Source organism: Pelophylax lessonae (genome assembly GCF_965119305.1).
Source record: "Pelophylax lessonae genome assembly, chromosome: 4".
Classification (NCBI taxonomy): domain Eukaryota; kingdom Metazoa; phylum Chordata; class Amphibia; order Anura; family Ranidae; genus Pelophylax; species Pelophylax lessonae.
In genome coordinates, this window is record NC_138771.1 from 120,630,560 (window position 1) to 120,646,634 (window position 16,075).

The 16,075-nt window shown below is 42.3% G+C and overlaps 1 protein-coding gene across 1 annotated transcript in view; it reads right to left on the bottom strand.

Moving 5' to 3' along the window:
- LOC309552295 (long-chain fatty acid transport protein 2-like) overlaps positions 1 to 16,075 on the bottom strand; it is a 108,694-nt gene that overhangs the window by 63,581 nt on the left and 29,038 nt on the right. Inside the window, exons 4-5 of the mRNA XM_082253190.1 lie at positions 11,292 to 11,416; positions 8,661 to 8,855 (exon numbers count right to left, since the gene is read on the bottom strand). Of these exons, the coding sequence (XP_082109316.1) occupies positions 8,661 to 8,855; positions 11,292 to 11,416 (320 nt within the window). The remainder of the gene's footprint in view (positions 1 to 8,660; positions 8,856 to 11,291; positions 11,417 to 16,075) is intronic.

A 16,075-nucleotide genomic window follows, 5' to 3' on the forward strand; every position in this document is an offset into this window, starting at 1 on the left:
ATCAAGGACAGACCTAACTTGCAGCATTGTCCTTTTTGTTCTCACCTGATCAAAACTGGAATCGTGAGGTAACCCTTACTGTTTGCTGCCCTAGCCAGATTCAGACTTTCCTAAGTGGAAATCCTTTCTGTACAGCCTCTAAATGAGCTATATGGTTGAAGCCTCATTCTGGTGATCTGGGGGGCATATTTCAGCCTCTCCTGGGTGGAGCACCATTTTGGTGGTGCAGGCCAGGCCTGTCAAAGAAAGCCTTAAATAAGCTTTGGCGTTATTGGCGGCATTTTCCCTATGCTTTCCATATGCTTTCCATATGCTTTTCACTTCTTTTCTCTGTCAGTGCTTTCCTGCACCTGTCTGTGTTGTGGGTGTTTTCCCTTTCCAAGGTAGCTACAGCAGTGCAAGTACTCTCTGAGCATCAAAGGCAGGAAATGATGCAGCTGCTGTGGCCAGTTTCCTGGCTTGCCCTTTTCCAAGATGGCGATTTGAGCATGCTCAGGCACTGATATCATCACTAATGCCCAAGGGTGCCAGTTTGAAATGGTTTTAAGGCATTTTTGGGCAACACATGGAGTTCTCTACTCATTGTTTGCAGGTATGTTTTCTCTTTTTATGGCATTCACTGGCTTTTCCTATCTCCTTCTCAATGATGCTCTGGGATCACTGTGCTCTTTATGGCATTCACCTTGCCTCTTCCTCTCTCTTTCTCAATGCTTGCTGTGGGATCACTTTGTCATGCTGTTTTTCATTTCAGTCTGCTGCTTTTCTCTGTTTCTATGAGGAACGCTGCTCAGTCAGACCACTCATTGCTTTTAAGGTAAATAGATTAGATTAGTAGTGAGGATATTGAGAAAAAGAGAGCCAATACTGTTGCAATATTTACACCCCTGTAAGGACCCCAAGATGGAGGGAGCCCTCTAAAGGTCAAGACAAGTCTCCATCTGGTGTGGATATATCTAGGCAATAATGATCAAGGTCTTCAGCTCACCTCTCATTATCATTGCTCCCCCTCTACAAACATCACAGGTTTCCAGCCCTAATTGTTGCTGCATTTGTGGTGGAAAGTCATTGCCTGACAAGCTAGTATGTCAAGTCTGCCCAGAGCAAGCAGCATACAGTCCCAGAAGGACCTCAAGATGGAGGAAGCCCTCTAAAGGCCAGAACAGTTGCCATTTAGGCGCAGACATACAGTCAATGTTAATCAAGGTCACCACTTCGCCTCATAATATTATTGCTCCTCGCCTACAGACACCACAGCTTACCAGCCTTAATGGTTGCTGTGTTTGTGGTGGAAAGTCATTGCCTGACAAGCTAGTATGTCGAGTCCGCTTCGAGGAAGTGGCAACGGACAAAGAAGGAAATGTCAGGAAAGTAGCGGCCTCTATTAAAGAATCGACCACTGAGTGGATGCATGAAGCCTGTACTCGGTCGGCGGCTGAATTGCCTAGCATTTCCAACCAGAGTCAGTAGGTGGTGTCCAAATTGCAAAGCTTGTCGGAGGACGAAGACATTAAAGGGGCCACAGGCTTTGACAATTGCCGAAAAGTGCATTTTGTAAGGGCAATTAAGGACCCAATTGCCTGTAGTGAAGTGGAGGAAACTTTCCACAAGTTTAGAAAGTACTCCTTTCCCTTCATTAATCGACTGGAGGAATTACCTAAAAGAACCGCAGGTGCCAGAGAAAAAGGCCTGTATAAACAACATGTTTTCAAAACCGTATCCCCTAAAAGAGCCAAAGGTCAACCTGTTGAGTTCTCCTCTGATAGTGGATGCATCAATAAAGCCACTGGCAAGACATTTAACCTTGCGGGTTATGTTCAAGGGTGCTCAAGTCCAAAAATTAGATACAGATCTGAAGTGCTCCTACATACTGTAGCATTTGCAGGTGCCTGCAGATTAGCAATAACATTTGCAATGGCAGGCAAAGCAATATCAAGTTGGATGGTTAATATTAAAGAAGCCCTTCTGGAGGAAGTGGAAAGAGACAAGGTGGTAACAGCTTTGTAAGAGCTGAAATTGGTGGCAGAGGCGTCTGTGGATGTCAATTGATGTTATTTTTTAAGAGCGATGTTGCCTGCGGTCATGCATGGGAGGGCATTATGGCTAAAGCCATGGTGAGCAGATCCTGCCTTAAAAATAAAACTGGTGCAAGATACCAGACAACTGATCCAATCTATTTGGGAGTAGATAGAATGCAGCAATCTCAAGGGTGACCACTGACAGGTCAGGGCAGCTATCATCTGACAAAAAACAGAAAAATCAGAAAGGTCCAGCATACAGGCGGCCACTCTCAGGTAGATACCAGGAGGCAAAATCCTACGGACCAGAAAAAGATTACTAAAGGAACTGGAGAAGTCCCAAATCATCAATTGTTGAAGCCTTAAAAATCTAAGGCATCTGTCTTGGGAGAACAGCAGAAGTCCTTTTACAGGTGCGCTCATCCAGGGGTTTCCTGTGGGAGCCAGATGAAGCTTTGCGCACACACCTGGATGGAAAATATTTAGGATCAGTGGGCCATATCAGCTATATTGGTGTGACATTGGTGGAAGTTTAAGGGATGTCCACCATCCCATCTCTTCCAGCCAGCCAGGCTGCTGTATTTGATAGAAAAATGAAAAATTCTGGTACAGTTTGTAGCCGAATTAAATAAAAAATGAGCAATCGTGAAGTTTCCAAGTACCCAAAGGAGATGAGGATATGGTTCTGTTCCTAGTAAAAAAAAATCTAAATCAGGCAATCTGTTCCCAGTGCTAAACTTGAAACAACTCAACAAGCACAGAAAGTTGGAGTCATGCAAGATAGAGAACCTCCAATTAATTATATTGATAAACCTGGGAGATACACCACTACTTGGACGGCATCCTTCTTCTAGCCAGCAATTGGGAGATGCTTATCCAGCATCGGTATGCTCTGCTACCCAATCTACAAAATTTTGATAGCTAAATAATTGGAAGAAGAAACTCCTCTGCCCAGCCCAAAGAATAAGGTTCTTGGGGACATTTTTGGATACACAGAACAATTCAGTAGAACTTCCAAGAGGGAAGATCAATCCTCTGAAAGAGAAAGTCAAAGGTGCTTTGGGAGCAAAGTATCTTCCAGTAGAACAGTGCCTGAGTATCCTTGGTTCCTCTTACTTGGCCAATTGTTTTCGAATGGAACATTATCACATCAGACCCCAGCCAGAAAGGTTGGGCGACGTATTTTAAAGAGCAGGCTGCTTAAGGTCATGGGATGTTCCGCTTACGAGGTCTAGTATTGAATGCTCTCGAACTTAGTGCAGTGTTCAAAGCCCTTCTGTCATTCACTTCTTTTAAAGGGGAACAAGAGTAATATTCCTAGACAGCAGTGGAATCGTAGAATTATTAGGCTGTCAGGGAAACTTCCAGTATCGATAATTGCAATTATACCATTTTGGCTGAGAGGGCTCTGGTGTCTGTCTTTCCTACAGTTTAGCATTCAAGTCACCGCTGCCTTTGCCACTGATGACGATTCTGTGCTCTTATGGCCAGTTGGTCCATCCAGCCCCAAGAGACTACTTTTGATGGCACGGAAGTTGAGGCTGAGGCTACAAAGTCAAGGGCACTCAGTGCAGTTAGTGGCTACCTTGTGTCAAGCCAGAGAGGTCTCCATAAATAAGGCTTACCAGAGAATATGGGTAAAATTTAGCAGATCTCACGCAGCAAAATCCTTGAATCCTTTATCACCAAAACCAGCCAAGGTTCTGCAGTTCTTACAACTGGGGCTGGACAGAGACATAGGTTCTAATATGTTTAAAGTTCAAACTTCAGCCTTGTCCACACTTACAGGGGTTTAAGAAGCCCTAAACCCTTTAGTGATGCAATTCTTAAAAGGCTTGCATGAAGTTATAGACCTGCTAGGAAACCATTGTTCCCTTAGTGGGACTTGCTTATGGTCCTTGGCTCTATCAAGGCCTCATTTCTATCCTTCAAAATTGGCTACACTCTGCAATCTAACCCTGAAGGCCGTATTTCTGGTTGCTACAAGCTTTGTGATAAGGGTGACAGAGCTGCAGGCTTTGTACTCAAGGAGCCTCACAAAACATTCTATACGGACAGAATAGTTCTAAAACCATTAGAACACTTTTATCCCTAAGGTGTCTTTCTCCTTACACTTTACCAAGGAAGTCAATTTGCCATCTTTCTTTGGTGAAGCAGGAGAACCACATCCCCTGGATGTTGATCTAACTCTGATGGCCTGCTTGGCAGCTACCATTTCATTCAGGAAAGCTGAAATCTGTGCTTGGTTCTGGCATGGCCTAAGGCAGGGTCAGTCAGCATCAACACGTACAGTCACCTCACAGATTGTGAAGACAATTAAAAGAGCCTACTCTTCACAAGAACTTTCTGTTCTGGAAGACTTAGGAGCACATTCAACCTGGGCAGTACCAGCTCTGTGGACAAAGCAGTGGCGAGTGTCTCCTGAGGCTATTTGCAAGTTAGCAATATAGTCCTCCCAGGACACCTCCATTACGCCTATTAGGTGAACCCGGCTCAGCTCAAGACAGTAAAGTTTAGAAAATTCCTTGTGCATACTTACGCTACTGACCATTACAAAATTTTTCTTGCACCCTCCCACATGGCGAGTTAGTTCCCACTGTATGCTGGGCCAGGAAAACAGAAAATTAGATACTCACCTTTCTGTAATTTTCCTTTCCTGGTGCATCTTCATTGCAGCATACAGATTTTCGTCCAAAATGTTGAGAGTTACAGAGAATGCTGTGAGCCGGATCTGTCTTTGATTTATAGTTAATCAGTTGTGGGGCGGAGAATCAACCTATTGTATGTTGCCATGAAGATGCACCAGGAAAGGTAAATTACAGAAAGGTGAGTATACAATTTTCTGTTTTTTTTTTTTTTTTTACCTGCTGCTCTTGCCAGTATGTGGGCAGTGTCCATATGGGGATAGGGAGAGAGTGCTCACTAGTGCCCCTAGGGCTGACAGAGGCATATGCTGAAACACAGAGTTGAAGTCAGGGCAACGCTCTCCGTAAAAGTAGCACTTCTCACTCCCAATTCTTAAGGGCCCTTCACACATTGGAGTAGCAGAAATGCACAAAAAGTGCGTTGAAACGCGTGATGTGATTATTTCCTAATGGCATCCCAAATGGAGGCAGCAGTCTCGCATTTTGCAGCGTGGAAAATGCACAAAAACGCACAGTGCAAGATGCGCTTGGCGCATGTCCGAAATTTGGTGCATGAGCTTCTTTGGTGCATTTTTGGAATGGAGGGAGGCCCATTCAAATGAATAGTGCCACTCCAAAAATAAACTAAAAAAGCCCCAAAAAAGCAACACCACAATGTCACTTAGGTGTGAACGGGACCCTAACTCCTTATACTCTATACACCATGGTTACCAATTCCCCATAACACTTCTCTCTTCTGTACAGCATTTTTGAGTTAGTGCCGCAGAGCTTGCACCGGTCTCCACCAGCCCAATTACCTGTCACCTCATCCCAGTGACAGTGGTCTGTAAATTACACTTGCATTCCAGGAAGCTCACCTCTGCACATATCTCGTGCTTATTCTCCACTATTCATTTTCTGTGAATACAGGCTGGGTCCATAGGCTGCTCTGTGCCGCGAGTTGGACCTTGTATCCCTCTCACTATCGGAGGACCTGTCATCTTACCAAGTACCATGCCTAATGACTGGTTGCTTGGTGCCTTGAACTTGTGCTTTGTTACTCTTACAAACCACAGTCCTCTTCTTGTTTTTCTGAGTTAACCCTTTTGTAGTGATGTTACGTCATACCCTGTTGGACATTACAGGAACCAACATGCAACCTGTTGAATAACTTCAGACCAGGTTCAGAACGGTTAACATACTTTACTGAAGGAGTCTGTTGTAACAGTTCAATATGAACAATGTCCTTCACCTAACCCTAACTATAGTTATGTGGCTGCCCAGGCATACCTCTGCACAGTGATAGTCCATTATGGCATAGTCCTTGGTTTGGATGTCCCCATGTCCTGAAACCAAAGCTGATGATTCTTGAACCTTAGCCCCCCCCCCCTTTTTAGCACAGGTAGACCGACTAAGACCAAAAATCCTGGGAACTTAATTTATAACCGTTAATCTTTCCCCCAGCCTGGGCCAACTGCTAGCTGGCTACAACCAAACACAGTTCAACCTGCCTACACGCTTGCTATGGGGGCATCCATGCATGCCCGCTCCCAAACCACTCTGTGCGTTGATAAGACACACAGAGCAGGGCTCAGCCCCACCCCCCACTTCATCCTCACTGGCTGTGATTGACAGCAGCCGGAGCCAATTGCTTTCACTGCTTTCTCTGAGCCAATAAGTAGGGGGATGGCTGAGAGAGCCGCTGCATTTGGTGCACTTTGCTGGATCGAGAGTGGAAGTTTAAGGGGGGGCTGGAGGGGAAGTTGTTTGCAAACGTTTTTTTTGCCTTAATGCATAAAATGCATTAAGGCAAAAAAACCTTCTGCTACTTTAACCCCTCTACCAGGATACCTCTTTCAACATCAGATCGATGGCCCTATTTACCCATTGCCATTCATAAATAGTGCTGGATAAACAGCCATTGGGTGGCTGATCCGCCAGTTAATAACTGTGTACTGAGCGGTCATTAGACTTCGGTACACAGAGACACTGTACCCAGCTGATCTGAGGGTCTGGGTACCATGTGATCACTCTGACTGGTTTTCACAGCAATCACATGGCACTGTTTACAGCATTGATCCCTCCCTACTGCTTATCTGAATATTAACCCTTTCATCTCCATCCTGTCAATGTAGGTTACCAGTACATTAACCCCTTCTCCTCTTCCTTCCTATGTCGATGACCTGTACATTAATGTATCTAATGCACTATTTTGAATCTTTAACCCCTCAGTACCAGCATTTTTTTAATTCCACAAAAACGTGGCAAAAAAGAGGGGGATAACTTTGAGGTGTCTATTATCCAAAAACAGGGGATTTTTGTGCTATTGTGACATTTTTATTTTTAACAGAGAGTAAGGGAAACTTTTTTTTTTTTTTTAAATGTTGGTCTTTTTTTCTTTTTACAGTTAAAAATAAAAACAGCAGTTATTAAATACCAGCAAAAAAAAGATCTGTTTTAAAAATTGTATAAAACTCATTTTGTACAGTGTTGCATGAGTATTTGACAGTCAATCTATTATATCGATAAAAAAAATGGGAAATGGCCTGGTAACGCAGGCTGTTACTGAAGTAGTTAAAGTGAACCCCCAGGTTCCTGTTAGGGAAATATCAAAAAACATAATCTGTGGTGGGTTGATTGAGGACTTCAGCTGAAAAACACTGGCTTAACCACTTCATGACTACCCTATAACAGTTTTACTGCTACAAGGCAGTCGTTGTGCACCGGATCACGTATATATACAGGAAACTGCACTTCCAGGTAGACTTGCTCACGCCATGATTATGCACAGCGGGAGCAGATCAGCAGGTACTGCAGATCCGATGTCCGCCGGCAACCACTGATCATTCGTTACAGAGGCAGAGTGGCGGTCTGCCTATGTAAACATAGAAGATTGCTGTTCTGTCAGTAGGGAAGCCATGGATCCTGTGTTCTGCAAAGCAGGGACAAGGATCCATGTCTTCCCTTAGTAAAAGCACATCCCACACAGTGCACAAACACAGGCTAGGCACACAGTTAATCATTTGATCGCCCCTGATGTTACCCCCTTCCCAGCCAGTGTCATTAGTGCAGTGACAGTGCATATTTTTTAGCACTGATCACTGTATTAGTGTCACAAGTTCCCAAAAAAGTGTCAAAAGTGTCAGTTAGTGTCCAATTTGTTCCCTGCGATATCACAGTCTTGATATAAGTTGCTGATTGCCGCTATTATTAGTAAAAAAAATAAAATAAATAAATACTCCATAAATTTATCCCATAGTTTGTAGACACTATAACTTTTGTGCAAACAAATCAATATACGCTTACTGGGATTTTTTTACCAAAAATATGTAGCAGAATACATATTGGCCTAAATTGATGAAGAAATTAGATTTTTATACATTTTATTATTGGATGTGTTTTATAGGAGAAAGTAAAAAAAAATAAAATAAATAAAATAAATAAATATATATATATATATATATATATATATATATATATATATATATATACATACATACACATATACATACATACACATATTTTTTTTTTCTTTTTTTCGAAATTGTTGGATGTGTTTTATAGGAGAAAGTAAAAAAAAATATATATTTATATATATATATATATATATATATATATATATATATTTTTTTTTTTTTAAATTGACAATCTTTTTTTGTTTATAGTGCAAAAATCAAAAAAATGCAGAGGTGATCAAATACCACCAAAAGAAAGCTCTATTTATGTGAAAATAAAGGACATACATTTTATTTGAGTACAGTGTCGCATGACCACGCAGTTGTCAGTTAAAGTATTGCAGTGCCGTATCGAAAAAATGGCCTAGTCATAAAGGGGGGTAAAAATAAATATAAATAATAGATAAAAGGTCTGAAGCTGAAGTGATTAGAGTAGCAATATAGGTATAACATAATACATTGCAGGGTTTGTTATTTTCCTGTCTTACTAGGGTATTAATCATATTAGAAATGCTGAGGTTGACTGGGAAGAGTGCCTAGAAAATGTTTTCTCTTCTCTTTCTCACCTTTAAGAAGCGATTGCTTCTTCCAGCTGCTCCTATTTTCCCCGTGTAGTTGAAAAAGAAACCATTGCCCTCTGTTGCTGCGTAGAATTCACATATTTTGATGGGACCAAAACGATTGATGAACTCTTTCCAGACATCGGCCCTGACACCATTCCCCACAGCAGTTCGGACGCGGTGATCCTTGTCATTGTCTTTCTAAAAAGAAAAAAAAATTGGTTATTTCAAAAGAAATGGTTCTTCCTGGGTGGGTATAATAATTTTTACATGTTTCTTCCTTAGGGTTCAACCTTTCAGGAGCAGCTCCACCAAATTCATGTTAACAATTTAAAATGTAAGTTGTCATTAAATCTGGCAGTTTATTTATTGATATTAAAGAAAGAAAGGACATGGAGGCTGTTACAAAAGAAAACAGGGAAGGGTAGCTTGACACTAAGCAGACCAGAACTGTCATTTTTTTAGTACAGGTTGGAAAGAAAAGTTGGTTACAGGTTCTCTGGACATATTTCAGATTCCAAGCTAAGTGTAAAATTTAATTTTGTAGGATGGAATTTTTGAAAGCACTGCTGGTACTCACATCCTCGAATGCACAAAGTTATGATCTGAACTGACAACGTATTATTAAACATAAGTTATGATGTATGTTTACCAGTTACTGATTCTAACTTTTATCAAAGCACTAATGTAGGCAGGGCCGAGAAGATGTTGGTTATCGATTGCATTACTGGGTCCCACTAACTTACTTCCTGCCTATAGATTCGTTAGTGTGGGCCCTGCTCCCTGAAGGTGATGAGTCCATGTGAACCTGGATACAATACTTCACTTTGCTTCCCTTACTAGATAAGCCAGGCACCAGCTCAGGAATCGGCCACCCATAATAAGAAAAGATCCATACGTGCTTCCAACTCTTTACAGTCCTAAGCCTTATTCTCCTTCAGAGGCGGCTGTCAGAACTGCTCCATTACTGGCGACCTTCGTCCTGTCCCCAATACCAAGCCTAACTAAGGAAATCAGGACCCCCACACATTCCCCAACTGGGGAACATCACTTGCTTCAAGGGCTACATAGCATCCATGAGGGCCAGACTTAATTTGTCCTTCTCCTCTTCTCTACCTTTCCGTCTGAATGAGCGGTTTATCTCTAAACAGCTATATTATATATATATATATATATATATATATATATATATATATATATACACACATACATATACATATATACATACACACAGTATCTCACAAAAGTGGGTACGCCCCTCACATTTTTGTAAATATTTTTTCATGTGACAACACTGAAGAAATTACACTTTGCTACAATGTAAAGTAGTGAGTGTACAGCTTGTATAACAGTGTAAATTTGCTGTTCCCTCAAAATAACTCAACACACAGTCATTAATGTCTAAACTGCTGGCAACAAAAGTAAGTACACCCCTAAGTGAAAATGTCCAGATTGGGCCCAATTAGCCATTTTCCCTCCCGGTGTCATGTGACTTGTTAGAGTTACAAGGTCTCAGGTGTGAATGGGGAGCAGGTGTGGTAAATTTGATGTTATCGCTCTCACTCTCTCATACTGGTCACTGGAAGTTCGAAATGGCACCTCATGGCAAAGAACTCTCTGAGGATCTGAAAAAAAGAATTGTTGCTCTACATAAAGATGGCCTAGGCTAAAAGAAGATTGCCAAGACCCTGAAAATGAGCTGCAGCACAGTGGCCAAGACCATACAGCGGTTTAACAGGACAGGTTCCACTCAGAACAGGCCTCACCATGGTCGACCAAAGAAGTTGAGTGCACGTGCTCAGCGTCATATCCAGAGGTTGTCTTTGGGAAATAGATGTATGAGTGCTGCCAGCATTTCTGCAGAGGTTGAAGGGGTGGGGGGTCAGCCTGTCAGTGCTCAGACCATACGCCGCACACTGCATCAAATTCGTCTGCATGGCTGTCATCCCAGAAAGAAGCCTCTTCTAAAGATGATGCACAAGAAAGCCTGCAAATAGTTTGCTGAAGACAAGCAGACTAAGTACATTGATTACTGGAACCATGTCCTGTGATCTGATGAGACCAAGATAAACTTATTTGGTTCAGATGGTGTCAAGGGTGTGTGGTGGCAACTAGGTGAGGAGTACAAAGACAAGTGTATTTTGCCTACAGTCAAGCATGGTGGTGGGAGTGTCATGGTCTGGGGCAATTTGGACATTTTAACTTGGGGGTTGCCAGCGGTTTAGACATTAATGACCGTGTGTTGAGTTATTTTGAGGGGACAGCAAATTTACACTGTTATACAAGCTGTATACTCACTACTTTACATTGTAGCAAAGTGTAATTTATTCAATGTTGTCACATGAAAAGATATAATAAAATATTTTCAGAAATGTTAGGGATGTACTCACTTTTGTGAGATACTGTTTGTGTGTATATATATATATATATATATATATATATACACACACACACACACACACACAATATATATATATATATATATATATGGCGGAATTAGTGGCGGAATTGTGAACCTATCCTAACGCCTCCTTACGCTGCAGCCTGAGTTTTATTGATTTAAGGAACACAAAGTGATTGGTGTGGCTAAGCTCTTAGCTACCATTTTTATTTCACAGGTTACAGTTTTATTGGTACCTTTGGAGTGTTGCATAAGTATCGTAGAATTTCTCCAATGTACTGGAAGGCAGTGACATTGTACTTTCTGCAGTCATCCCAGAACTGGCTCGCTGAGAATTTATTCCTTATTACACAGGTGGCTCCTGATTTAGAAAAAAAAAAAACATTAATTAAACTTCACTTACAAGTTACAGGCTACATAGGCACAAGAGCTGAACTGAGGAAAAGCTGAAGAGGCCCAAAGATTTTTTTTTTTTTTAGTGTCAACACACCGATTGCTCTTAGAGACCAAAATCAATCACCGTTTTTCCTGGTTCTTCAAATTTCCTGCAACATGCAAGCCTCCTTCCTTTCTTTATTTTTCTAAATAGGAGTACCTGCGCATTTCAAGTGAACTTACTTTGAGGAAAAACTAGCCTAGGTGACATCTTGAGTGTAATGGATCAGGCATACATGTCTGACCATCCTCTAATATCTATGGCCAATTCTAGAGCTGGTTTAAGATCAGTAAAGCAAGGAAATGTATTACCACTTACATGTATCTTTTACATGTTAAATTAAACTGCATTAGGCTATTATTGTTCTGTAGTATGCTGACATCTAGTGGAAGTTTTGAGCTGCTATAACTTCTGGTAACTGGTATCTTCTGTACTCTCCTCCTGTTTATTGCTAGTTAGTGCTAGTTATTTCAGTCTCAGCTAGACCCGGCCTTCTTGTTCTTGTTCAGTTAGTGTTAGTATTTTGCAGAGACAGGGCTTATTAAAGTCATTGTCTTATTAAACTTAAAAAGGCTGCAAAAACATCCTCTGTACTGCAATTATCCAAAGTAAAATTGTGCTGGATTTAACTTCTGTGTCTTATTGAAGAGTTATCTGTCTATGAATGGTACAGAGTCTGAAAGTGACCATAGTGTCCAGACAGACTGGCTCTAATGAGGTATGTTAATGCATAAAGTGGCATTTGAAACAGAACAACTGTGCTCCCCCTGGATTACAAGCATTAAATGCTCACTATTTCTGGGAGGTAGAGGAACAGGCAGTATAGCCCTATCTCCCCACTCTAGCAGACTCCCCAATTTATGAATTGCTATTTATCTTTCAAGTTGGGATCCCTGTTAGGCTAGGGTTAAGTAGAACACTTCACAGAGAGGTCTTGATGAGGCAGCGTGAGATTATTTTTTGCTGGCTAATTATAAATTAATTGAAGCAGTTTCCATTTTTATTGTATTTGCTGAATTTGGTGCAGGGACACATTGAAGGACTTTAGCTGCCACTGAGATGTGCTAGGCTTCTGGTGTGTCTCTGTGCCCTTAAGGAGGAATGAGCTTGCTCCAGGCATACCTACCCTTTATTTATTGCTATTTACACAGTATTTACCAAGATGGGAGTTCTGTTAGACTAGAGTTACCTTTATGAGGTAGTGCGGCTTCATCATATATTTGCAAAAGTATGCAGCAAAAATCTGTTTTTTTTTTTTAAAAAACTGTTGAAGCCGTATAGAATGTATTTATTTTTTGTTTTTGGCTAACTGGCTCTTAAAAATGCTGGAAAATTCAGGTATAATATTTTTCTTTGTTGTCCTCCTGTTCCATGTTCCTCTGGTCGGCTCAGCTGATACACATTGCATGGACAAGGTCCACTGTTGTCCCTATCAGTAGATTGGTCTGTAGCAAGGGTTTGCTTCCTGACTAAAGCCCCGTACACACGTACCGATCGGCCGTCTTTTGTCCAGGGCTGTCGTGTCTGTTGAAAACTGCAAAAGACTGCACACAAATTTTGTCGGCCAACAACAGCCGACTGCAGAAGTGATGTCATGTGATGGTTAACTTTCCTTGTCTTTTTTCTTTTCTGAGCATGCCCAGTCTTGCTAATCTGCTGTCTGTCGGCCGAAATCTGTACTGACTGGCGAACAATCGGCCGTTCTGGTGACGGACAACAAAAATTTTAAAGTCTGCACGACAGATTCTGTTCAGCCAAAAATGCGCTGTCGGCTGTATCATACTAACAAGCCTACAATCGACCGATCGGTCGTCGGCCGAATATTTACGGCCGACAATCGCTACGTGTGTACGGGGCTAAAGTAGTGAAAAAGTCTGGAGGAGATCAGTACTGCCAAGATGCAAAAAAAGCAAAAAAGCATGAAAATAGTACAGGTATATTATGAAATACCACATGGGCTTTTTATGATATACATTGCTGTAAAATAATAAATGTTATTCATTTTGGGTTCAGATCTAAGAGGATTAGGTCCTGTTTCACTTGAGACCTGTGCAAATAATGCATTCAACGCGCATAGCTCTGTGAACACAGACAACTGCATTTAATATAAGGCAAACAAATCTGAACATCAAAATAAATTAATGAAAGCTTTGTAGTCAAACACATTTCAGAGCCATCTACACAGCCATGTTAAAAAACAAAAGACTAGATAGTGTAGCTTGAATTAGAATACGAGGACAAGGGGCACTTAATGACTGTAGCGGGTGGTGCCATGCAAACCCCAGTGAAACGGTGTGACGTCACCACTACTCCATTACAAACATATACATTATTTTATTAGTGAAATGTCACATTATTCAAGTTAAGCCAATGTTTTAGGGCCACGCAGTGTCCCTACCACAAGGGGGGTGCAAAAGAGTGCTGGTGACGTGTTATCATTTCATTGCATATAGAGTAGCAGAGATGAAAGAACTTTCTGCCTGGGATAGACTAAACAATTATAATAGACATGGGCATGCTGGACACATTATAAATCCACTCAGGAGTTCCCAGATGTAATCATGCTCTGTGTAACCAAAGCCTGGTGCTGGAGCTCACACATTTTAAACCACACCCTAAAACTCAGCTGGCCCTGAAGGGACAGGGCTTCCAGAGATGACAAATAGCCACTTTCAAAAGGCCTTCCCTGGAGGCCCCTTAGTTCCACTTGTATTTGTTTTGTTATTCCCTCCCTCTTCTGTTTTTCCTTTATCTTTTGCCAACCCAGTTTACTTCTCATTAGGGTGACCACGTGTTTTAGATGCATGATTTTGCAGGTCTGTCCCAGGTCCCGGGCACCTTCATTCCAAAACAATACAGTGTCCCAGAATGAAATGAACACAGCCACCTTGCACAGTGCATTCGGAGCCCTGATTGTGCAAAGCTTTGCCCAATCAAGGCTCAGTAAAAGCTTTTTTTTTTTAACGCGGAATTCCAGCCTTAAAATTTTTTTTCTAAAAATACCCCCGGGACAGTCAGGGCTAGTGCATTTCAGCAATGGTAGCGTCTGAACTGTCCCCGGGTTTATTTATCTTTTAGAAGAAATACTTACCTTGAAAATGTCTTGTCCAGCACTGCCATCTCAGGTGTGGGCAGCTGAAGCCAGAGCGTCCTCTTTGGCGTCCTCTTCGGTGACGTCGGAGTCCCAGAATGCCCTGCATCGGCCCTGCTCGTCACTTCCGGTGCAGGCGCGTCATCCCTGCACAGCTTCTGGGCATGCCCAGAAGCTGTTTAGCAGGGAATGATGCGCCTGCACCAGAAGAGATGAGCGGGGCCGGTGCAGGCGCATTGACTCCTGGGAGCGATGACGTTCAGATCAATGCAAGCAGGAAGTCATGGCGCAGGCCGTGTCCGCAGAGGGAGGAAGTGGAACGAAGGTAAGTATATTTTCTTCAAAAACAAGGTAAGTAAAGCAAAAAATAAAATTGTGATTATCCAATTCTTTTTCAGGTTACTTAGAGCAAGCGGATGTCAAATTTTCGTTTTGAGGCTGGAACTTCACTTTAAGAAGCGGGGCAAAAAACTGGCTGCGGCGTCCTTAACAACCAACGAGTTATCAGCTGTCAAAGGACTTCCCTGCTGACAGCTGAATAATAATAATAATTAAAAAAAAATTGCTGGTTAAAAAAAAACATCCCCCCCCCCCTAGTCCATACCAGATCCTTATCTGAGCATCCCCAAAGCACCTCGTCCCCATGATGATGGAGACAAGGGCCTCATCCCACAACCCTGGTCGTTGGTTGTGGGGGTTTGCGGGTGGGGGGGTTTATCAGAATCTGGAAGCCCCCTTTAATAAGAGGGCCCCCAGATCCCACCCCCCCTCCATGTGAATGAGTATGGGGTAAATAGTACCCCTACCCATTCACCAAAAGAGTGTCAAAAAGTAATAAAAACACAAGGATGAAAATAGTGTCCCCCAAAGTAAATCCATCATCAATAACGCCACCTGCTGCACTGCCAACCCAAAAAAGAAAAAAAAAATACTCCCACCATCCATGAAGGCTGGCCGCCTACTGCAGGCTCCACCGTTTGACAGTTCTTATGTAGGTAAGGGGCGGGGGCACCTGGTGACATCACTGCCCACTAGTGATGTCACAAACCGGTGCATGCTGGGTCCGTGACATCACAAGTTGGCAGTGCCACCAGGTGATGTCGCCAAGTGGCCTGCCCCTTACCTATTTAAGAACCGGTAAAGACGGAGCCTGCAGTAGGAGGCCAGCCTTCATGGACAGCAGGAGCATTTTTTTTTTTTTTGGGTTGGCAGTTGAGGGACACTGTTTTTTTTTTTTTTATAAAGGAATTGCCAAAAACTGTCTCTGTGTTTTTATAACCTTTGGATACTTTTTTTGGTGAATAGGTAGGGGTACTATGTGCTCCATTCATATAAGGGGGGCAGGATCTGAGGGACAGATTCTGATAAGCCCCCTGCCCTCATACTCCAACAACCTCCACCCAGGGTTGTGGAGATGAGACCCTTGTCCCCAGCGTTTGCCATCCCCCCTTCCCTGATCTGTGGGGTTGCATGCTCCGATAAGGGTCTGCTAT